The sequence below is a fragment of the Pseudophryne corroboree genome, chromosome 12 (genome assembly GCF_028390025.1).
Source record: "Pseudophryne corroboree isolate aPseCor3 chromosome 12, aPseCor3.hap2, whole genome shotgun sequence".
Lineage (NCBI taxonomy): Eukaryota > Metazoa > Chordata > Amphibia > Anura > Myobatrachidae > Pseudophryne > Pseudophryne corroboree.
The window spans coordinates 61,546,754-61,570,058 of record NC_086455.1 but is presented as its reverse complement, the minus strand read 5'-3'; the positions used below and the strand labels follow the sequence as shown (position 1 = coordinate 61,570,058).

Below are 23,305 nucleotides of genomic sequence, written 5' to 3'. Positions count from 1 at the left end.
GTCAGTTTCGCCTCAGTTTGTCTGAAGTTATTAAAGACAGTCTCCTTCAGTACCCTGCTCCAGAGACTTTAGACAAACTCATGGAGCTTGCTATTAAAATTGTTCGTCGTCTCTGGGAGCAGAGGGCTGAAAAAGGAGCTAGTTTAAGGCCTAGTCCATGTGTGTATACTTTCCCTGAGGAAGTCGAGGAGCCCATGCAAATGGGTCTCTCCCGGCTGTCCCCAGAGGAGAGAACCAGAAGGCTAAATTCTGGTCTTTGCTTGTATTGTGGTGGCAAGGGACATATCGCACGTAATTGCCCGAATAAGCAGGGAAACGCTCTGACCAAGTGAATTGTGAGGGGGTTCACTTGGGTCTGCAGTTGATCTCCTCAAATGATTCCTTATTAGTGCCTGTAAAAATTTCCTTTGGTAGCCTCAGTTCGTTGGTGTCGGCCTTCGTCGACAGTGGAGCTGCAGGAAATTTCATGGATCTTGGTTGGGCTCAGGCTTTGGGCGTTCCACAGATACCTTTGGATAAACGTATCACCATGCATGGCTTAGATGTTGGTCCACTTTCTAATGGGGTAATCACTCACCATACACCTCCAGTACAACTGACAGTGGGGGCCCTACATTCGGAGAAAATCGAATTTTACCTTACCCATTGTCCGGCTGTCCCCGTAGTTTTGGGTCACCCCTGGCTTGCCTTTCATAATCCCACCATAGATTGGCGGTCTGGGGAGATTTCCCGATGGGGTCCCTTTTGTGTTAAGGAATGTATTTCCCGTCCAGTCGGGGTTGCGGCAGTCATCCCAGAACTTATTCCTTTGGAATATCAGGACTTTGGCAACGTTTTCTCCAAGGGTAATGCGGATATTCTGCCTCCTCATCGGTCCTATGACTGCGCTATTGACTTAGTTCCCAGTGCCTTTTAGCCTAAAGGGAGGCTATATGCCCTGTCTGGGCCGGAAACTACGGCAATGAATGATTATATACAGGAGAGCCTAAAAAAAGGCTTTATTAGGCCCTCGAAATCTCCATTGAGTGCAGGGTTCTTTTTTGTTGAGAAAAAAGATGGGTCGCTCAGACCATGTATTGATTATCGGGCTCTGAATAAAATTTCTGTTAAAAACACCTACCCCTTACCACTGATTTCAGTACTATTTGATCAGCTCCGGACTGCCGTTATCTTTTCCAAGATCGATTTTAGAGGGGCTTACAATCTCATCCGAATAAAATCTGGGGATGAGTGGAAGACGGCTTTCAGCACACAGTCGGGACATTATGAATACCTGGTGATGCCATTTGGGCTGTCTAATGCTCCTGCTGTATTTCAAGATCTCATTAACGACGTCCTTCGCGACTTTCTAGGAAAGTTCGTAGTCGTTTATTTAGACGACATTTTGATTTACTCTGAGTCTTTTGAACAACATATTACCCATGTGCGACTGATCCTTCAGAAGTTACGGGAAAATAATTTATACGCCAAACTGGAGAAATGTGATTTCCACATCACAGAAGTGTCCTTCCTGGGGTATATTATTTCTCCTAAGGGGTTTTTCATGGAACCAAAAAAACTCCAGGCCATCCTAAATTGGGCACAACCCACGAACTTAAAAGCAATTCAGCGCTTTTTAGGGTTTGCAAATTATTATAGGCGTTTTATTCATACCTTCTCAGATTTGGTTGCTCCAGTTGTGGCATTGACTAAAAAAGGAGCGGACCCTTCCAATTGGTCGCCTGAAGCCAAGTCTGCCTTTCTGGCCTTAAAGCAGGCCTTTGTCTCAGCTCCAGTACTCAGACACCCTAACCCGGATCTCCCCTTTATTGTCGAGGTAGATGCCTCAGAGGTTGGAGTGGGGGCTATCCTATCTCAGGAAGACCTGGAGTCTCAGGAATTACACCCATGTGCCTTCATGTCCAGAAAATTCTCCTCCGCAGAATCCAACTATGATGTTGGTAATCGAGAATTGTTGGCAGTTAAATGGGCTTTCGAGGAGTGGAGGCACTGGCTGGAAGGAGCAAGGCATACCATTACGGTGTTTACTGACCACAAGAACCTGCAGTATATTGAGTCAGCTAAACGGCTTAATGCTCGACAGGCACGTTGGGCGCTGTTTTTTACTCGTTTCAGGTTTATTATCACCTTCAGACCCGGTTCCAAGAATACAAAAGCCGATGCCCTGTCACGTTGTTTTCTTCCAGTTCACAATAACCACCCGGCTACTACCCCCATAGTCCCATCGTCTGTCATCCGGGCGGGCCTCACACAGGATTTATTTACAGAGCTAGTCCAGCTTCAGCAGCAGGCTCCCAAAGTCGATCCTGCAGATCGTCTCTTCGTCCCTGAATTTCTGAGAGGCACTGTTCTAGCTGAGTTTCATGATAATAAGGTTTCTGGTCATCCGGGTATCACTAAGACCTTGGAGTTAATCTCTCGCTCAGTGTGGTGGCCTAATCTTTCTAAAGATGTAAGGGAATTTGTCCGTTCCTGTCAGGTTTGTGCTCAGCACAAGGTATCTCGATTGTTGCCGGTCGTGCAACTCATGCCTTTAGCCGTTCCTCTCAGGCCATGGTCACATATATCCATGGATTTTGTGTTGGACCTTCCTCTTTCAGCTGGATTTCGAGTCATTTGTGTGGTAGTAGACCGTTTTAGTAAGATGGCCCACTTCATTGCTCTTCCCCGATTACCCTCTGCTCAAGGGTTGGCAGTTTTATTTCTCCGCCATGTGTTCAGGCTCCATGGTTTACCCAGGGATATTGTCTCTGATTGGGGACCGCAATTCATCGCCCGTTTCTGGAAACGTTTTTGTGCCTCATTAAATATGAAACTCTCTTTAACATCTGGGTACCATCCACAGTCTAACGGACAAACTGAACGTGTTAATCAGTCGTTAAAACAGTATTTACGGCTATATTCGGCCAAACTTCAGAATGATTGGTCTGAATTTCTTCCTTTGGCCGAGTTTGCCTATAATAACTCTTGTCATTCTTCCACCAAGGAGTCCCCATTCTTTTCGGTTTTGGGCTTTCATCCTAGAGCCAATTCTTTTTACCCTCATTTTCCAGTCTCCTCGTTGACCTTAACTTCCCGTCTCAGAATGATTTGAAAAAAGGTGCACCTTGCCCTTAAGAAGGCTGCCTTCCGAGAAACAAAAATTTCTGATAGGTTCCGACGCCCATGCACTTTTAAGGTGGGAGATAAGATGTGGTTGTCAACCCGCATCAAGCTCCGACAACCCTCGGCTAGACTGGGACCCAAATTTATTGGACCATTCCTCATCGTTAAAAAGGTCAACCCAGTTGCTTTTCGGCTACGCTTGCCTAAATCACTCAAAATTGGCAATACTTTTCACTGTTCCCTTCTGAAGCAGTATTTTTCTTCCAGGAGATTCCCTCGGAAGACTTCCCAGGGTAGACCTCCGGTGGATGTTCAGGGGCAACAAGAGTTCTTGGTGGAGAAGGTTTTAGATTCCAAAGCTTCTCGGGGCCGGCTTTATTTTTTGGTTCACTGGAAAGGTTATAGCCCAGAAGAAAGGTCTTGGGTCCTGGATAACAATTTACATGCCCCTAAACTTAAGAGATTATTCTTTCAGGAATTTCCTCAGAAACCCAGCTTTAGGGGTTCTTTAACCCCTCCTTAAGGGGGGGGGGTACTGTTAGGTGCCGCCGTCCGCGGCGCCGCTCGGTCTGCTTCCGAGCGACGCTTACGGCCGTCGCACCTCCTTCCTTGTCCGCCCGGCGCCTAGCAACGCCAGGACGCCGTGCGTACTGTAGCCGCCGGGTCCCTGGCAACGCTAGGGCGCCGGGCGTCCTCAGCCGCTGGGTCCATAGCAACGGGGACGCCATTGGCTGATCGCGTTCCCCGTTGCCAGATAGGACTGATTAGTTGCTCGTGCAGCAGGGCAGCTGCACGGCAACTAGTGATTAGGGTCTGGGGGCTGGTCTTTCTGGCCCTCCTGTCATTGGCCATCGGGGTCTTTTTATGGGAGCCAGCACACTGCAGCCTCGCCGGTGATAGCTTCCTGTTTGCTGTTCCTGCCTTGCAACGTCTGTTCCTGGTCATCTGTATCTGGTCGATCCTGCTCCCTATGCTCCTGAGTTCTGGAGTCCTGAAGCCGGTCCTGGGAATCCTTCCGGTCCAAGTGAACCTGTTGAAGTTATCTGGGGGTTCTCGCTTGTTGAGGTTCTCTCCCGGTTTCGTGAGTAGCGGCTTCTGCTGCGTGTTGCGGCCTAGGCCGCTTAGTCTTTGTGCTACTTTTGTATTGGTGGTTTTGCGGAGGATTCCGCTTTTCACTGTCCTTCCCGGAACTCGGCGGTGCCGTGTGGGGGAGCGGACAGTGGTATCTTTTGTTGTTCTTTTCCTTTTGGCGGCAAGCCGCACATATATTTAGTTTGAGGGTAGTTAGTAGCCCCTAGCTTCTGTTTGCTTTAGTTAGAGGTCCCCTTGTTGTTATCCTGTCTCGGTTCACGCCTTGTCTCACTCTAAGACCTGGGGGCATCGGAGTTGGGCAGACCTAATCCGCCCTTCAAACGCGGCTGCCGTGGGCCCAAGAAACCATAGTCACTCAGGCGTGTACTGACCACACGGGTAAAACAACGGAGGTAGGGTGCTAGGGGCTAATCCCATTCCACCCCTTATTTCAGGGTAACGTCCTGGTGCTCAGGACTCACTTCACAACATTTCTCTGGTTCTGCTCTGGTTTTGAGCATCAGGAACGTAACAATAACATGTGAATAAAGTTACACTACTGTGTGGCGTAATTTCAGTTGGGAGTACTATTGTGTGGCCATGCCCCTTCCCAGCAAGAACACACCCCTTTTTGGACTGCGAGACGAATGTGCGCACTGTTCCTATTTAAAATATAGGGGGTAGGAACACCAAAATGAGGACGCTATGAGTGAGGTGCGATGGTGCTGGGAAAGGGGTGCAGGGTTAGAAGTGGAACTAGTGGTGGTGCTAGGGGGTACTAGCCAATATCTTGCCTAGGGCATCAAATTGGTTAGGGACGGTTCTGGCTATGACAGAGCATGTGCAGTATTAGCTGTAGTACTCCAATGGTAAAACATTTAATTATAAATACAACTTCCCAGTTTGCATCCCAGGCTTACATTTTTTTACTTTAAACCAGGGGCGCTTTAAGAGAGGAGGAGGCCCGTATTCAGCCTCCTCCGTTCGGGTCCCCTCCTCTCTGCCGGCAGCACTGAGAGTCTGAGCACTAGAGGGCTCAGACTCTAATGCGCATACGCAGATCTCCGGGAAAATGGCCGCTGAGCCATTTTCACTGTGTTTTAACAGCGCTGCAGATGCCGGCACTGGACTCTGGAGGGGTGAGTATTTTAAAAATGTGTGCAGCGTGTGCAGTGGAGGCCCCCTCTGGACTCAGGTGCCCGTGTGCACTGCACACATTGAACCCATTATAGAAACATCAGTGCTTTGTGCAAGTGTCAGGAGTAGTGACAGATCCTGTGATAGCAACAGGAGCATTCAATTTGCCGGTTGTCAGGATCCTGACTGTTAGGATGCCGACACCGGAATCCCGCCAGCCGGCAATGCCACCAGCCAGAATACCGGTGCACAGGTCCTATTTCCACTCATGGGTGTCCACGAAACCCATACAGTAGAAACAGAACCTGTGGAGAGTGCAGCGGGCCAGCAAGGGGACTCGTACCACTCACCCGCTGCCGACATTCTGCCAGGCAGGATGCCGCTGTCGGGATACTAACAGCCAGCATCCTGCCCGGTGGGATTACATATGTAATCTGGCAGACTCAGGTACAGTATCTCAGTCTGGTTATTTTGGGAGCATTAGGCACACTATCATTGGTGCTAGGAAGTTGCTCTCTATTGCTGAGAGAGCTGGACTGATTGACTGGGATTGGTTGATGTTTGGCCTATAAGGCTGTTAGTGGTTTATTTTCTAAAGGTCACTTTTTAACAATTTTTATCTATTTAAAATCAATTATAATCCATCTCAGACGATTTGGGGTTTCAGCGGCTGAAACACACATTTACTAACAGATGATTTTTTTAATATTAATTTTTAGCTATGGAATTTTGATTAGATGGAACATTTAGTAAATATAACCCTTAGCCTGTAATAGTGTTCACTCTCCTAGGAATTTGTGCTCTTATATCCAGGGGCGGATCCAGAAAAAAATTACAGGGGGGGGGGGGCACCATAAGGGGCGTGGCTTTGTTGGAATGGGCGTGGCTTCGTTGGAATGGGCGTGGCATTGCAGGAAAAGACTACCTTATACCCCAGTTTTGCAACCTGCACGCCCAGACGTTGGCCACCACAGGAAAGAAAAATAATCCTGATTCATGCCCCTTACATTATTTGTCATTTTTCCTCCTTATAGTAATGCCCAGTATACATTATGCCACATACTGCAATGGCCCTTAGACATTATGCCACACACAATAATGCACATGACACAGTATGCACACACCGTAATGCCCCCGACACATTATGCCACACACCGTAATGCCCCCGACACATTATGCCACACACTATAATGCCTGTGACACATTATGACAGGAATTGCAATGCCCGTTATACATTATGCTACACACTGCACTGCCCCTGATACATTATAGCACATACAATGTCTGTGACACATTATGACACACACTGCAATGTCCGTGATACATTATACCACACACTGCAATGCCCGATACATTATAGCACATACAATGCCTGTGACACATTATGCCACACACTGCAATGACCTTGAGACATTATACCACAATGCCCGTGATATAGTATACCATACACCGTAATGCCTGTGACACATACCGCAATGCCCGTTATACCCTATGCCACACACCGCAATGCCCGTTATATATTATGCCACACTGCAATGACCCTGAGACATTATACCACATACCACAATGCCCGTGATATAGTATACCACACACCGTAATGCCTGACACATTATGACACACACTGCAATGTCCGTGATACATTATGCCACACACTGCAATGACCCTGAGACATTATACCACATATCACAATGCCAGCGATATAGTATACCATACACCGTAATGCCTGTGACACATTATGACACACACCGCAATGTCCGTGATACATTATGCCACACACTGCAATGCCCATTACACATTAAGTCCTACAGTAAGGCTTCTAATTACTTTTCAAATACCTGCTCGTTGTCAGGGGTTTCATGCACTGGGTGTCATGCTCGTTGCCAGGGGTTTCATGCTCTTGGTTCCATGCACGGTGCCAGGGGTTTTCATGCTCAGGGTGTCATGCTCGTTGCCAGGGGTTTCATGCACTGGGTGTCATGCTCGTTGCCAGGGGTTTCATGCACTGGGTGTCATGCTCGTTGCCAGGGGTTTCATGCACTGGGTGTCATGCTCGTTTCTAGGAGGTAGTCCTTGTTGCTAGGGCTGTGCTCCCAGTGCCACATATGTCCCCAGTGCCAGATATTCCCCCACGGTGCCAGGTACTCACATGCCCCCAGTGCCAAATATAGCCCCCCCCCCATGTGCCAGGTACACATATACCCCCCCCAGTGCCACATATGCCCCCAGTGCCAGATATTCCCGACAGTGCCACATATGCCCCCAGTGCCAGATATCCCCCCCCCAGTGCTATATATGCCCCCAGTGCCACATATGCCCCAGTGCCAGATATTCCCCCCCAGTGCCACATATGCCCCCAGTGCCAGATATTCCCCCCCCAGTGCCAGATATTCCCCCCCCAGTGCCATATATGCCCCCAGTGCCAGATATTCCCCCCAGTGCCATATATGTCCCCAGTGCCAGATATTCCCCCCCCCCCTCCCTGCCAAATATGCCCCCAGTGCCAGATATTCCCCCCCAGTGCCAGATATGCCCCCTCAGTGCGTCCCCCCCCCGCGCTTCCTCCGCCGCCGCTCCCCCCGCTCCCCTGCTGTTAGGAGGGACACGGAGGGCACAGCGCACGCCTCCCTGTGTCCCTCCTGGGTCTCCGGCGGCCGCGGGTCACTCTAATAAAGGAAGTGCTCACGAACGGCACTTCCTGTATGAGACCCGCGGCCGCCCCCGACCCAGGAGGGACACAGGGAGGCGTGCGCTGTGCCCTCCGTGTCCCTCCTAACAGCAGCGGAGGAAACGAGACCGCAGACTGACATGCGGACGCTCGTCCGCATGTCAGTCTGCACTAAATCAGTGGCGCCCCCGCACCCCCTCGCCCCCAAGCCACCACGAGGGCTGCGGGGGCAGGAGTTACGCAAACATCCTTCAGGACCAGCAGCAGCAGCCTCATGTCGGGTGGGTGCGCCGCGTGGTGTGCACAAAAGAAAATAAAAATACAAAAATCAACTAAAAATGACAAGGGGGGCACGTGCCTTGGTGCCCCCCCCTAAATCCGCCACTGCTTCTATCTATACATTTATAAATGAGAACATCTGTTTGTTTGTCCGATTGCGTTAAACTCTGAAACCAGTGAACCAATTGCAATACGGTTTTCACCACTGTGTAGGTAATTTTCCCAGTCAGGTTTTATGCTAAGTATCATCATGATCGGTTGTCCGGGATTGTGGGCAGGGCTCTGCGACTTCTCTCAGTAAGTCTGTAGCGACACAATAGCAACTGATCAGAACATCGCAGCACATGTGTACTGTGCATCGTGATAGACCTATTATTAGGTAAGAGTCATTAATTAGTACGTCTTTGGACTAACATCTATAAATGTAGGTCAAAGAGCTATAAATTATTTTTTAAACTGGTTCGTTTTTGGAGAGATTTCACAGAACAAATGAGGATAGCCCTGAGAGACCACATTGCCTCTTAGAAGACCGAGAGAGACATGTTTCTCAGCATCAAACAGAAACTCTGCAGTAGAGATATACTCACCTATCCTTGCAAAGAGAGCAGACCCATTTACTGTACATAGGCAAGGAGAAACCTCTGAAGAAAATGCGGCTCGCCCCTCTTTGCAAAGAGAGCGTACCGGGATAAAGAGGGAGAATAAAACCTCTGAAGAAACAGAAGCCCGCCTCTTTTCACAAAGAGTGCAAACTCGTGTACATAGGGAGGTTAACACATTTTCAAAGTCACACGAACGACTTGATCAAGATAGCATGCGTCAACGTGATCTCAGGGCAGCTACAGTTCTAGAAGGAGACAGTCGCCAAGGATCTAATCCCATCATCACTAATTGGCGCAATAAAGAATATTCTGACTTTCACTAGGCTGCTAATGTAGACTACCGTGGACCGGTGTGTTTGGGACCCATGAATGTCAAGTGCTGTGCACTTAAGTGGACACACAAGTCTATAACACATTTTCCCAACACCCTCCACCCCTCCCTATAGCTTACCAAAATCCGAAAACCCTAGGTAACGGACTGTTATCCGCGATTTACTCTCAAGCAGATTCATGTATTCCAGCTACTAACCAATAAAACGTTGAATGAGGGCTTGGAGAGACTTAGGTGCGGTGTCGGGATTCAATGGTGGATCGTGGGCTTGTTCCTGAGGACGCCTTTGGTGGAGGTGTGCTGGCTCTTCTGAAGGTGCAGATCTGTTGGAGAGTTGGCACGTTGTGAGGAGCTCTGTTGTCCAGGACTCTACTTGCTTGGCACCCTGCTTGGACATTGCACGGAGATAACGCTTGCTACACCACTTATTGTTTTAAGTCTTTCCCCTATGGCTCCTGCAATCCACCCTGGACACTCTCCCCAGCTCAACCTCTGCGGCCTGGCCGTGAGTATCTGTAAACATATCCTAACCCTGACCCTAATACTCTAACCTTTAATATTAACCCCTAACGAATACCCTAACCCTCACCTTTAATCCTAACACTAATACCCTAACATGAATACCCTGACACTAATACTCTAACACTCACCATTAATCCTAACCCCTGACTCTAATAGCGTCATGCTTAATCTTAATTACATTAATACCCTAACCAACACCCTTAAACCTAACCCTATACCCTAACCAAACCTTTAACCCTAATCCTACATAACCCCTAACCCTAATAATTTAACCCTAAAAGGGCAAACTAGATGAGTCAAATGGTTCTTCTCTGCCGTCAAATTCTGTTTCTATGAACAGTGGATGTTTCTTTACAGAGTATAATTGCGGTTTCCTAGTAGTAATAGATGATGATTCTGAGTCAGATGCTGGGGTGACCGTGTGTGCACCCTTTGCTGGTACTGCTTCTGCAACCTTATACAGTACAAGTACAGCTAAAAGCCCTTCCCTGGTGTACATCCGTGCGTCTTCCTGTGCAGGGACTGAGACTCCCACTGGGTACATCTCAAGTACCGTTTCAGTGGCAAACGCAGGATTTCTAGAGGGGGGTTTCCAAATGCAATCCATAATCTCCCACTCTGCGGAGCAAGGGCAGGAGTCTGGGGGAGCAGTAGAAGAACCTAGTAATGACCCTGAACATTGGTACTTTTTATATATTTGATAATGTATGGAATACAGTATTAATATTTAACGCTATAGATTGTCTATAGTATAGGCTGTATCAAACATATTTAAACAATATAAATAAGACAAGTGGTCAGGAAAAGGTTAAACATGCCATACTAAATAAATAAACAAACATAATACAACCAGTAGTAGACAGAAGTGCACTTTCTAAGCACACATTCTCCCACCTTATGGAAAGGCTCCTGTCTCTTCTTCCTGGCAGATACCTTCATATTATATACCATTTCTATTGTTGTAATTTGAGCCACTTGCCAAGAGGAGGGGGGTTTCCAGGCTACCAGACCCCCCCCCCCCCCCCCCCTGCGTTTGCCTATGCGTTTGCTGCATCTTTAGCTGCCACCATTGGTCTCAACATTAAAACTGGCCACAGCCCAGTGGCCAGAGCAGATTATCTGTCTCCCATGTGAGCGATTCAGCATCTCTGTACACTACCATGAGTCCGCTCGGCCACCTCACTGTCTCCGTCAACATCTCTCTGACATACCGGGAACACTTAATGCAGGTTGTTTGGGCTTCTATACCCCCTTGTCAGAAATAATGGGTTTGTTCATGCCTCTTTAATGGATTATTATGTCTATTTCTAGGTAGATGTAATAGAGTGATCTTTCAAATCATATTCAAAAATAACCTATGTATAATGGTCCCATTATAATGTATTTCTGTTGACCTCTGCAGGCTGTACATAAGGCTATGATGAATATGGATGAGGAGGGAACAGAGGCTGCTGCTGCCACAGGTATTGGGATTGAAGTTACGAGTCTCACAATGCCCATTCAATTTAACCGTCCTTTCCTGTGCATTATTGTAAATAAAGACACTAAAACCACTTTCTTCACTGGAAGAATCGCAGAACCAGGGAAATGAGGTTACATGGAACTAACATCCACTGTTCTCAGAATAAAGTGTTGGATTTCATTTGCTTGTATTATTGTTGTCTTTACTACTGTACTATGTCTTGTTCTGAATACACAATGACATCTATTTACTAGACTCAGTTTGCACAACAGAAATACATTTCTCCTCTTAAAGTGCTTTTGCTCAGAGGCTGAACTACCATTAGTGGAACAGGTGCATTGCATCGGATCCCTGGCGGCTAAGGGGACTACTGCTGCCCAGACCAGTAATGAGTTATCCCCTGACCACCCCGCAGACCATTTTAAGCAATTGTTGGAAGAATGGCCCAGTGCAGAGAGCATGGTGGACACCACTGCCTCTGGAACCTGCCCATTACCTTAGGGAGGCAGGGCTGACCTTGTGTGCGCAAGACTGACAGAGGAGTCCTGCCACCTATTAGCGCTGATGATCACAGTCACACACCGCCTCTAATTATCAGACAGCTGTACAGTTACTCTGATTCACTGCTGTCAGTGAATTAACCACTAAAATGACGACCCCCCCCCCCCCCCCCCAAAAGAAAAAAAATGCTCCAAAATTATCAAGTTTTTTTTTTTTACGAGTGAATTAGGTGAAGAACATGATCCAACATGATTTAAAAAAATAAAAATGTTTATTGAAAAAGATGAACATTACATTACATTACATTTATTGGCATAAATACAGTTACACGACAGGTTGGCAAAGAAATATCAAACAAAAGTTTTTAAGCTCCTTAGGAAAATGGGGAAACCATTCAGGGAAAGAAAGATCGACATAGGAACATACATGTGCAAAAGGAATCACCGTACAAAATCTATCAAAGACAATCCGTGTATTATAAAAATGATTATGCGGCAAGATGGAGCGAACAGACTGCACCGGTTCAGACGTCTAAAACCTATTCAGTTTCCTTATATGAATTTCCTTTTAGAAAGGCGGGGAGCCCATCTCCAATAAAGATAAGTTATACCAAGAGGTGAGATAATAATAATATAATAATAATAATAATAATTTTATTTATATAGCGCTCTTTCTCCAATAGGACTCAAGGCGCTTAACAGATACATAGCATAATATAGTACAGAAAATAATGAAGAACATTTTCATAAAATACAGAAGCATGATGATACTAAAAGGGACACTATGGAAATGCTTGACTAAACAGGAAAGTCTTGAGTCTACTTTTGAAGGATTCTATAGTTGGGGCCTCTTGCACTGTAAGGGGAAGTGAGTTCCATAGAGTCGGAGCCGCATGACTAAAAGCTCGACCCCCAGATGAATTACGGTAGATTCTAGGTACTGCTAAAAGTCCTTCATCTACAGATCGCAGTAATCGAGTGGGGCAGTATGGGGTCAGAAGCTGTTTCAGGTACCTTGGGCCCTGGTCATGTAATGCTTTGAAACTCAGTAAGCCAATCTTGAAGATGATTCGCCATTTTACAGGCAGCCAGTGAAGGGAGTAGAGTATGGGTGTTATGTGGCTAGAACGGGGCTGGTGGGTTAACAGCCTGGCAGCTGTGTTTTGCACCAGCTGTAAGCGTTGCAATTCTTTTGCTGGGAGACCAAGGTAGAGGGCATTACAGTAGTCCAATCGAGATTATACAAATGCATGTATGACCTTTGGCATATCATCTGAGGGAATTAAGTGCTTGATTCTGGCTATGTTCCTCAGGTGAAAGAATGAGGATTTGATTGTGGCTGATATCTGATGTTTAAGTGTCAAGCCATCATCCAGGACAACGCCAAGGTTCCGCACACGATCACTGGTCTGTAATTCTGAATCCCCGAGTGTAAATCCAGTTGGTTGGCTATGCTGCAGTTGTTATGCACACCAGTGCCTGCAGGAATGTACTGGTGTCTGAACTGTTATGCACACCAGTGCCTGCAGGAATGTACTGGTGTCTGAACGGATAGGGATGCAAAACAAATGAACTCACAGACAGACTGGGGAATATGACATTACGTACACAGAAGGTGATAGGGTAACAAAATAAACACAAAGTGAACAGAGAAGCCCAGAGGCTAAGAAACTGGGTGTCTCCCTAGTATTAGGAATGCTCAGATGGAAAAAGCAAGATGTTGTGTTTTAATACGTAGAGAACCCAAAATGCTGTTGCTAAGGGCAACAGCAAAACCCTAAAGGGTTACCAACGGGTGTGGCAGTAAACTCCTTGGTCAGAGATGGAATGATAGACACAAGGAGAGTCTCCACAATCCTAATCCTCACTTGCAGTGCACAGGTTCAGCTTACTGCCACTAAACTGACACCTGAACACCTTGCACAGTGGGAAAGGATTTAGGCAGGCAAGTCTGAGAATACAGCCGCAAACTTGCTAAGTTCACAGAGTAGCAAACGAACCCCAGCAAGTTAAATGACTGACTCCAGTCTTACTGCTAGGTCTGGATTGGCAGAGTGTAGTACCAAATCCCCAGGCCTATTTGCAGTAAGCAACAACAAATACAAAGCTACACAGTATTGGCTAACTTTCAGGAACTAACTAACCAACAAAGATTCAGCAGCATCTGCTTAACCTGAGAAGAGGGTTTATAAAGCAGGTGCTGTCCACGCCCCACTCAGACCTCACAGACTGTGAGCACAAAAACCAGCACCGGATCCCCTGCCGTGCACAGAGCCTGTAACCACTGCACAGCAAAAGACCCGAACCGGAGTATCAGCTGCGCTCAGGTTACTCCGCTAGCACTTGTCTCCCGGTTGCCATGACGACGTGGCAGCACAGGGCAGGAGACCCTAACAGCAGTCTTGTCCTTTGATGTTGCGGTCGTATCATCAGGACCTCTGTTTTATCCGGGTTCAGTCGCAGCCAACTGGCTCTCATCCACTCCTGTAACTCAGCTAGACAGCCATTTAGGGTTGCTATTGGGTTATCAGTGCCCAGAGCAAAGGACAAGTACAGTTGTGTATCATCTGCATAGCAGTGGTAGACCAGGCCATGGTGCCTGATTATTTCACCCAATGGGAGCATGTATACTGCAAAAAGCATGGGGGATAGTATAGAACCTTGTGGGACACCACATGGCAATGGCACTGGTGGTGATGAGTATAATCCAGACGATACTCTCTGTGACCTGCCTGTGAGAAATGATTTGAACCAGCTTAGGACTGTGCCATCCAGACCACAGAAATGTATCAGTCGCTCAATCAGAAGCCCATGGTCCACGGTATCAAATGCTGCCGAGAGATCCAGAAGGATTAATATTGAACAGTCACCTCTGTCTCTTGCCATCAGAAGATCATTTAACACACACACCAGGGCTGTTTCAGTGCTATGTCTTCTCCTGAATCCTGATTGAAATGGATCATAAATATCATGGGTTGTCAGGTGGGTTTCCAGTTGATTTGCAACCACTTTCTCAATAACCTTTCCTAGGAAAGGAAGGTTTGATACCGGTCTGTAGTTGGTCATGCAGTCGGGATCTAAATTAGGTTTTTTAAGAAGCGGTCTAACAATTGCTTCCTTTAGGGGTCCAGGGAAAATGCCTGTCTGCAAAGAGCATTGAACAATTTTTGCAAAGACAGGACCAATTATATCCATACAACCTATTAGAAGCTTGGTTGAGGCTGGGTCCAGATCACAGGTGGTGGGACGCAAAATCCGAGCAATTTCGGCAGTGTCCTTTACATCCACTGGGTCAAAGCTGGTCCATAAAGGCAGGTAGCTTATATTGGCAGGCTTTGTAGTTTGGCACTCCTTTGGCACTGTGGAGATTCCAGCCCGGATGGTGGTTATTCTATCTGCAAAGAAGTTTGCAAACTCGTTGCATCTTGCCTGGGAGAGGGTCTCATCAGTCTGCAGGCATGCTGGCTTGTGAAAGGATTTGCCCTCTATTCTTTAACCCTCGATGTGATGGCCTCTTAGACGTCTGGAGTATGAACTTTTAGCCACAAGGTACATGCACAACACAAGCAGTAAAAATTCACACTGTTTATTATGAGGTTAACAAAAGTATATAAAAGAAAGGATTTAGGGCGTGTATATCCAAAGTCAATAACTAATTGGACAGAACACAAAAAAGGGGCTAACATAACATGATTGGCTAGGAACTGCCGCAGTGGAAGGATATGCATATATGGGTTTTCTACAAGTTTCTCAAAACATTTAACAAAGTCTGTAACAGGTTTCATCTGGTATAGAACTGACCTTGAGAAACAGACACATACAAGCCTGGTATTGTATGAGGAGATAAAGGTATTCAGCACAGGGTAATACGTATCTATGCAAACACATAACAGTTCATATAGCATGTTTTAACCTTTCATTAGGGAGGTAGAAATATTCACTTTTACACTGTAACTATTATAAGGAAATTGATCATATAAAAAGTAATATTTACAAAGCACAGAAGAGTTAACCCTTCAATCCCCTCTTAGAATCATGATTATTATATGACATGATTCTTGAGTGAGGCTCCTTTCTTGTTCCTCCAGTTCTTGAGATATTGGACATAGTCGTCGGGTCCCTTACTATCAGAGGAGGTGACAGGACTGGTGGTTATATCATAGTACATCAGGGCCTTATCAATGCCTTTGGAGGTAAGTTTCTTTCCACAGGGAATTACACAATAAACTATAATGCCTACAAGAATTAAAGTTACAAGTATGAATATGCTTATTTGCACAAGAGCCTGGTGGGAAGGTTTTTAAATTTCTCCCTGTGGTGGTGTTAGATGTATAACAGGTATAGTTTCCAGGATATATGGTTATGGTGCTTCCTGGGTTGGGATTTTTTGACAATATGGGATATTCCCTTTTCCACATTTCGCACTGACTGTCATTTGTTTTGGTGTCATTAAAAAGGCTGAAAAAACAATTTTCCTGTTCTAGGGGTATATTAAGGGGCACTGTACCTAGGTGGGGCCTAGATTTGCCACAGACATAACAGTTGCTTTTATTGTGTTTGTTAGCACTATACTTCATCCATTCCAACCAAAAATTAATGTCAGGGAAACCAGTTTCAATAGCTAGGGTGTCTTCAAAGGTAGGGTTAGTAATAGCCACCATATCTTTAGAAGTGGCAATATGGGGCTTTAAAGGTTTGTTTTGGGGAGCAATTTTAGGCTGGTATTTTGGGTTTTTATACATGTCCCACAAATAAAACATTTGTCTTGCACTATAGTACCATTCGTCAGTAACACAAATATATACTGTCTCAGACATTCCTGATTTCCTCCTTTGTTGTATATAATATTTGTCATCAGCAATTTTGGGGAACATAAAATAATCAAGGATGTATGTGGCTACGTGTGTATTGGAGGAATTGTACCACAAGGTGGGGACCCCATCTGTTTGTGTGATGTCGACTTCACATATTGTGAGGTGAATGAGGGCCAGTAGGGCTATCGAGATAGTCCCCAGGATAGAGATAGGGGACAGGTTCCTCATCTTCTTCTGTTCTTCTTTCTTCGCTAGGTGGGAGGTCAGGGCTGTCTGCCCCGGTTCGTACCTCACTGGAATCACTTGCTTCCCTCTCTAGGTCTGGTCTAGGAACCTTTTTTACTCGGGATGCATGGATCCAGGTAGGACTTTCCTCTGTCAGGACTGCTGTTCGGGTAACTGCTACGACCTCTGTCTCTGGACCATAGGTGAAGTCTCCTGGGCTCTTGTTCCTGGGGAGCACCTTCACCACGACTCTGTCTCTGACTTTAAAGGGGTGTGTAGGTTCCTGTGGATTCAAAAGGGTTTTTACAAACAACCTCATGTTCAATTTCATTCAGTTTTGTTATCAGGGACCTGACATACTCTTCTCTGATGAGTTCTAGATCTCCTTCCTGTATTACTAGTGGTTTCTTAGCCCAGGGTGTAGGAAAAGGGTCTACCCATTAGTATTTCAAAGGGTGAGTATCCTAGAGTTTTCTGTGGGGTATTCAAGATGCTGGTGTTTAGCTTTATTAGGGTTGTTCCTGAGGCAAGTGATGCATCTGCTAACATACTGGTCCACAAGTGATTTGGCATTAGTAACATAAAAATCATTGGTTAGTAGGAGGAGTGTTGTGGCTTCACCACGGTGACCAACACCACGGCACTGGGCAACGAGCAAAGGGGCACTGGACTGGGGTATACAGGGTTTCCCCTCTTTGCAGATTAATCCTGATTTAGGATTTTTTCTGCAGAATTGGGTAAGTTCAGTCGGAGAGATCAGCATTAGTCGCAGCAGCTTGAAGTTGAGTGAGCAGATGGACGTTGTCAAGGGAGGGACATGCTCTAGTGAGTGCAATGAGTTCTGCAGCTTGCGCGGACTGATAAGGTATTGGTAGGGTTTCCAACACAGTGTCAGGGAGGGTGACAATGGCATAGCCAGCCTGGTATGTATTGTCATTGGGCCTACTACAGGAGCCGTCAACAAAAACTATGTCTGCGCCTGGTATGGGAACGGGAGACATGTCAAGTCTGGGAGAAGTTTCAGCTTCAATGGAAGCAGCACAGTCATGTAGGTCGGGTGGTTCATCCTCAGGACCTTTCAAGCCTAAAAGGGCATTGAGAATGGGTGCAGGGCCAGAAGAACTAGCAGTGTACTTAATGGTAAGGGTAGGGTTACTCAAAAGGAGTACTTCATATCCACTAAGGCGTTGTGCTGACATGTGCTGTGTGTAAGCCTTTAAGTATTGCCAGGACATCATGTGTGGTGTGGAGTACTGTGATGTGGCCTAAAGTGAGGGTAGTGGCCATTTCTGCAACCATTGCACAGGCTGCCAAAGCCCTGAGGCAGGCAGGCATACCTTGCACAGACACTGGCATGACTTTGGAAAAAAAATGCCACGGGGCGCAACTTCCCTCCATGAAACTGTGTGAGCACCCCCGCCATGGTTTTACAATTGTCCCTTGCATATAGATGGAAAGGTAGTACATAATTGGGGAGGCCAAGTGCCGGACTTTTCATCAACATACATTTTAAACTTTCATATGCAGTTAACATTTCTTGTGACCATTGTACAGTTTTAGGTTTGTCCTTCAGTGTGGCTTGTCTCAAAATGTTATCATAATAAGAGCAATCAGATATCCACTGTCTGCAGTAATTTACCATACCCAGGAAGGACAGTAGTTCCTTCTGGGTAGTTGGGGTGACCAGGCCCAATACAGACTGTATGCGTTGTGGACTGATTTTCCTCTCTCCCTGAGTGAGCACAAAACCTAAGCAATCAACATGCTTTTTACACCATTGCATTTTTATTTTGGACACCTTGTGTCCACATTCACAAAGCCAGTTTAGTAATGAAACACCATCCTCTCGGCAGGCCTCCTCAGTTTTACTACAGAGCAGCAGATCATCTGCATACTGTAGCAGGACTGAACCATGGTGAGGTTGCCAGGGCCTCAATGTGGCCTGGAGACAACAGGTGCGTCAATAATCTGCACCAGGTAAGTTGTTTACCCTCAAAAGAAAAGGCAAAAGTAATTGTGTCTGTGAATCTACAGGTATGCTGAAAAAAGGCATTCTTCAAATCAATTACAGAGAAGAACGCAGCATCTGCAGGGATTGCAGAAATGAGTGAGTTTACATCTGGAACAATTGGTGCAATTGGGACAATTAACTGATTGATCGCTCTGAGATTCTGTACAAATCTTATACTGCCATCAGCTTTGGCAACAGGGTTCACAGGAGTACAGTATGGTGATACAATATGTCTGAGAATACCCTGTTGTAAGAATTGCTGTATCACGGGGCGGAGACCTTCTATCTTTTCTGGTGAGAGGGGATACTGCATAGGTCAGAACACAAAACACTGGTTGTTGCACCGCTGTCCACTAAAAAGGGAATTTTACTTCCATTTATAATAAGTGGCAGCAGAGGTGAATCTTTACTATGACGGGAGAGTTGAATAAAGGCTGGGATACCCTCCTCCGGGCCCCGTCAGTGCGCGGGGTCTTTGGAATGTTCCCTGACTGCGGGGTTGGTTCTGTCTGTCAAAGCGTCTGGAGTTCTGATAGTTATGAGTGGGTGGGGAAATGAGTAAGCTTTCTGAGTTAAGCAAAGGTAAGCCAGCGTCATCTGTCCAGCAGTCCTTAAACCTTTTCCAAAACGCAGTAACAGACTATGAAGGTTTCTGTTTACAAGCCACAGCGACAGGCAAAAAAAAAAAAAAAAGCACAGGCAAAAAAGCACAGGCTTTAAAGACTTCCTTCATATGTGTATAGCTGCGTCCTTTGCAAGCTTTGCGCAAATAAGATATACAGCCATCGAGGGTAATAGTGGGCTTGGGACAGTGTTTCACTATTATCTAAACTCTGGGTTATTAGTGCTAGGGATAGAGCTAGTGGACGCACCCTCCAGCAGTGGAGCTGGAGGCAATCCCATTTAGTGTGAAAGGGTTACTGCTGCCAAGAGATTTGTGTCTCTGAGCGCAGGATACATTGGAATGCAAGGGGGGAGGCGAGAGGGATACAGTTTCTCACTGCCTCGCTTCTGTGCTGTTGGAAACTGACATTTTTTCTTAAATCTCCATATAGAAAGGGTAATTACTGCCTTCCCGTAGGAATGGGTCCTGTCCTGCTTTCTCTATCCATCCCGCTAAATTATCCACCCATGGGTTAACTAAGTAATACTCTGAGGTAGAGTTGCGGGCGACATACATCTTGCATGTCTCACCAGGGAGGGGCGGGGGATATGTAGTTTTTTTTTTACTCTGACTAGAGCCCATTGTCAGACAGTAATATAAATCAACAGTACAACTTTAAAGGAAAATATCTAAAATATACAACACTCTACTTACTATACATGCATCAGCTTAACCAGTTAATTAGTCATTGACAATATCACAATATTATCTGTATAGTGAGAACATGAAATCTTTTGACGGGTACGATACTTACCATTCGTACAAGATGTCAGAAAAATACAGCGTTTTAGACAGGAAGCAAGAAAAGTGTTTGAGTAAAGATATCTGGCAGACGAAAACTTACCAGCCGTCTGGACCAAATATAAGAACTTATCTCACTACAAACATACAAAAATATATATACGATCAAATCGAGGTATTCTCTACGTTACGTATAGACCCCAGGTCTATTTTTTTAAGTATCCCAGATACTGACGTCTTTGGAGAATTGCGCTTGGACCCCGGGTCCTTTCTCAGACGTATCTTTAAGTCCCAGACATTAAAGATTCTATGGTATCCCTGATACCTGTTTTATGCTTTTACATAAAACTTCGTAATATTAAGTCCCGGACTTAAATATTACCTTGTCACGTGTTCCCGGAACACTGACACGGATTCAGCTTCAGTGTATGACCGCAATCCTGTATGGCAAAGACAGACAATAAATTCTCTATCTTACCATTCAGGGACGATCACTGAATCCCGGACATAGCCCCCAGCTGAAAGGATTTGCCCTCTATTCTTTAACCCTCGATGTGATGGCCTCTTAGACGTCTGGAGTATGAACTTTTAGCCACAAGGTACATGCACAACACAAGCAGTAAAAATTCACACTGTTTATTATGAGGTTAACAAAAGTATATAAAAGAAAGGATTTAGGGCGTGTATATCCAAAGTCAATAACTAATTGGACAGAACACAAAAAAGGGGCTAACATAACATGATTGGCTAGGAACTGCCGCAGTGGAAGGATATGCATATATGGGTTTTCTACAAGTTTCTCAAAACATTTAACAAAGTCTGTAACAGGTTTCATCTGGTATAGAACTGACCTTGAGAAACAGACACATACAAGCCTGGTATTGTATGAGGAGATAAAGGTATTCAGCACAGGGTAATACGTATCTATGCAAACACATAACAGTTCATATAGCATGTTTTAACCTTTCATTAGGGAGGTAGAAATATTCACTTTTACACTGTAACTATTATAAGGAAATTGATCATATAAAAAGTAATATTTACAAAGCACAGAAGAGTTAACCCTTCAGCTTGCAAAGCATCTCCACTGTGCGGAAAAGTTGAGCTGGCCTATTGTTTCCTGCTGTGATCTCATTTGACAGGAACTGTGATTTCTTACGAGTGATTGTCGATTGATATTCTTCATTATGCTTTGTTAGTTTTATTTTGTCATTCACATCCCTAAGAAAATCCCTCTCTTCCATTGACAGTGTGCACACATAAGGTAGCCATATATCAAAAAAGGACTGCGAACGAGATTCTAAATCTAAAGAACAGTCTATCCACTCCATCCTATAAACATATGATAATCTGGGTAGCATAAAAGAAAGAGAAATGGGGGTAGAATGTATCCATTGAGACAAAATAGTTTTTTTGGTTACCGTCGCTACTTTGGCGAGCAAAAGCATTGTGCCTTTAGTATGGTGTGGTGATGCGGGTTGAGTGTAATGGTTCCAGAATGCCCAAGGTATCGTTACCGTAAATGAAATGTGAAGAACATTGTTAATATAATTTTGAACAGCGGTCCAAAAGGTTTGAATCATTCATGGGACAAGACCAGAGGCAATGAAGAATATCAGCGTTGGGTAAGCGGCATTTAAAGCAATTGGAGTCTGTAGCCAAACCAGTTAATAATCTTAGTTTTGGAGTGTAGTAAGCTCGATGGAGAATTTTGAATTGCATCTCAGTAAACGAGGACGAGAGCAATTGTTTATTCAATTTCGCCGAGGCCGTAACAATAGTTTGTAAGGCTGGTCAGGGGAAAAGTCACGCCATCTAGCCATACCAGTCGATAAAGTGGTAAGGTCAATGTTCTTTCTAACCTGTTTATACAATAAGGAGGTAGGAAATGGGGTACCTAATCGAGTTTTTATGAGAATATCAAATAACCGGGAAAGGTTCGAGTGGGGCGATTCAGATAATAATCGATTTACAAAGCTACGTGCCTGAAAATACGCAAACATGGGAATCTGGACATCAAGAAACAGCTCTCTGAGTCTCTCCAGGGTGTGGGTGGAGGAGAGAGTATCATCCATCAAATGACATGCCAATCGGAGTCCATGGAGACGCCAAATCTTAAAAGTCGCTGGAGGGTTACCCTGTTGAAAACCAGTACTATGCAAAAACGGTGAAAATATCGTACTAGTAAAGGACAGTCCTAATCGTTTACGAACTATGCGCCAAGCCATACATGGAGAGCATAGCAATGGGTTGCGCTTAATCTCCATAGGGAGAGAAAGTGGGGAGGTGTGCAAAAGGGAGGTCAAAGAGCCCCGGACAAGAAAGCCTTGTTCTATGTCCAAATTAACAAAGGCAGAGGCCTCCCCTATCCAATCCAGAGCATATCTCAAATTGGAAGCCAGCGCATAATCCTGCACATTGGGCAGATTGATCCCACCCAAGGATACTGGTTGCTGTAGTCTAAAAAGTGAAATGCGAGGGCGTTTTCCCGCCCAAATAAATTTAAATAGGGCTCTATTGATAATTGTAATATCAGTTTTATTCAATAAAAACGGCAGCATCTGGATTGGATATAGAAACCGAGGAAAAGAAACCATTTTAAACAAGTGACACCTCCCAATATAGGATAAAGGTAAGTGCCTCCACTTTTCAAAATCAGCCAGCATTTGAGTGACGTAGTGGGTATAATTAACCTTGTACAAAGCAGCAGGATCACTTGGGAAACGGAGACCTAAATACAAAAGATAATCTTGGGCCCAGCGAAAGGGGAAGGAATCACCCCATGCAGATTTATCCATGACATGTAACGCCAGAGCCTCTGTTTTTGAAAAATTAATAGTGAAACCAGATATCGATTGAAAATCTGCCAAAATACGCTGCAAGGAAGGGAGGGCCTGTCGTAGATTACTAAAATATAAAAGCAAGTCGTCAGCAAAGGCAGACACTTTAATCTCTGAAGTGCCCAATGTAAAATCCAACATGATTTTAGTTAAAAAAAAAATAAATTTTTTTATTTTACTTAAAAAATAAAATAATTTTTCTGAAACATTGTAACATAGGTCGGGAATACCGGTAACATCGGAACATTGGTAACATTGCGACCATCGCGATGTTACATTTTATCCCCAAGACAGCTGCCAGGTACACAGGGGAGGGTCTGGGGGTGACTTGGGGGA

The 23,305-nt window shown here is 45.3% G+C and overlaps 1 protein-coding gene and 1 long non-coding RNA gene across 2 annotated transcripts in view; one reads left to right on the top strand and one right to left on the bottom strand.

Annotated features, from left to right (window-relative positions):
• The window catches only part of LOC134980654 (alpha-1-antiproteinase-like), a 109,478-nt gene extending 98,124 nt beyond the window's left edge, over nt 1-11,354 (top strand). The window contains exon 5 of the mRNA XM_063947563.1: nt 11,115-11,354. Within this exon, the coding sequence (XP_063803633.1) occupies nt 11,115-11,303 (189 nt within the window). The 3' untranslated portion in view covers nt 11,304-11,354. The remainder of the gene's footprint in view (nt 1-11,114) is intronic.
• A 3,890-nt stretch (nt 11,355-15,244) lies between these two features.
• On the bottom strand, nt 15,245-20,608 carry LOC134980653 (uncharacterized). The gene is made up of 2 exons (XR_010190446.1): nt 20,512-20,608; nt 15,245-16,996 (listed from the first exon to the last, which is right to left on the bottom strand). It is a non-coding gene; the product is annotated as an uncharacterized LOC134980653 (long non-coding RNA).
• Between the last annotated feature and the right edge of the window lie 2,697 nt (nt 20,609-23,305).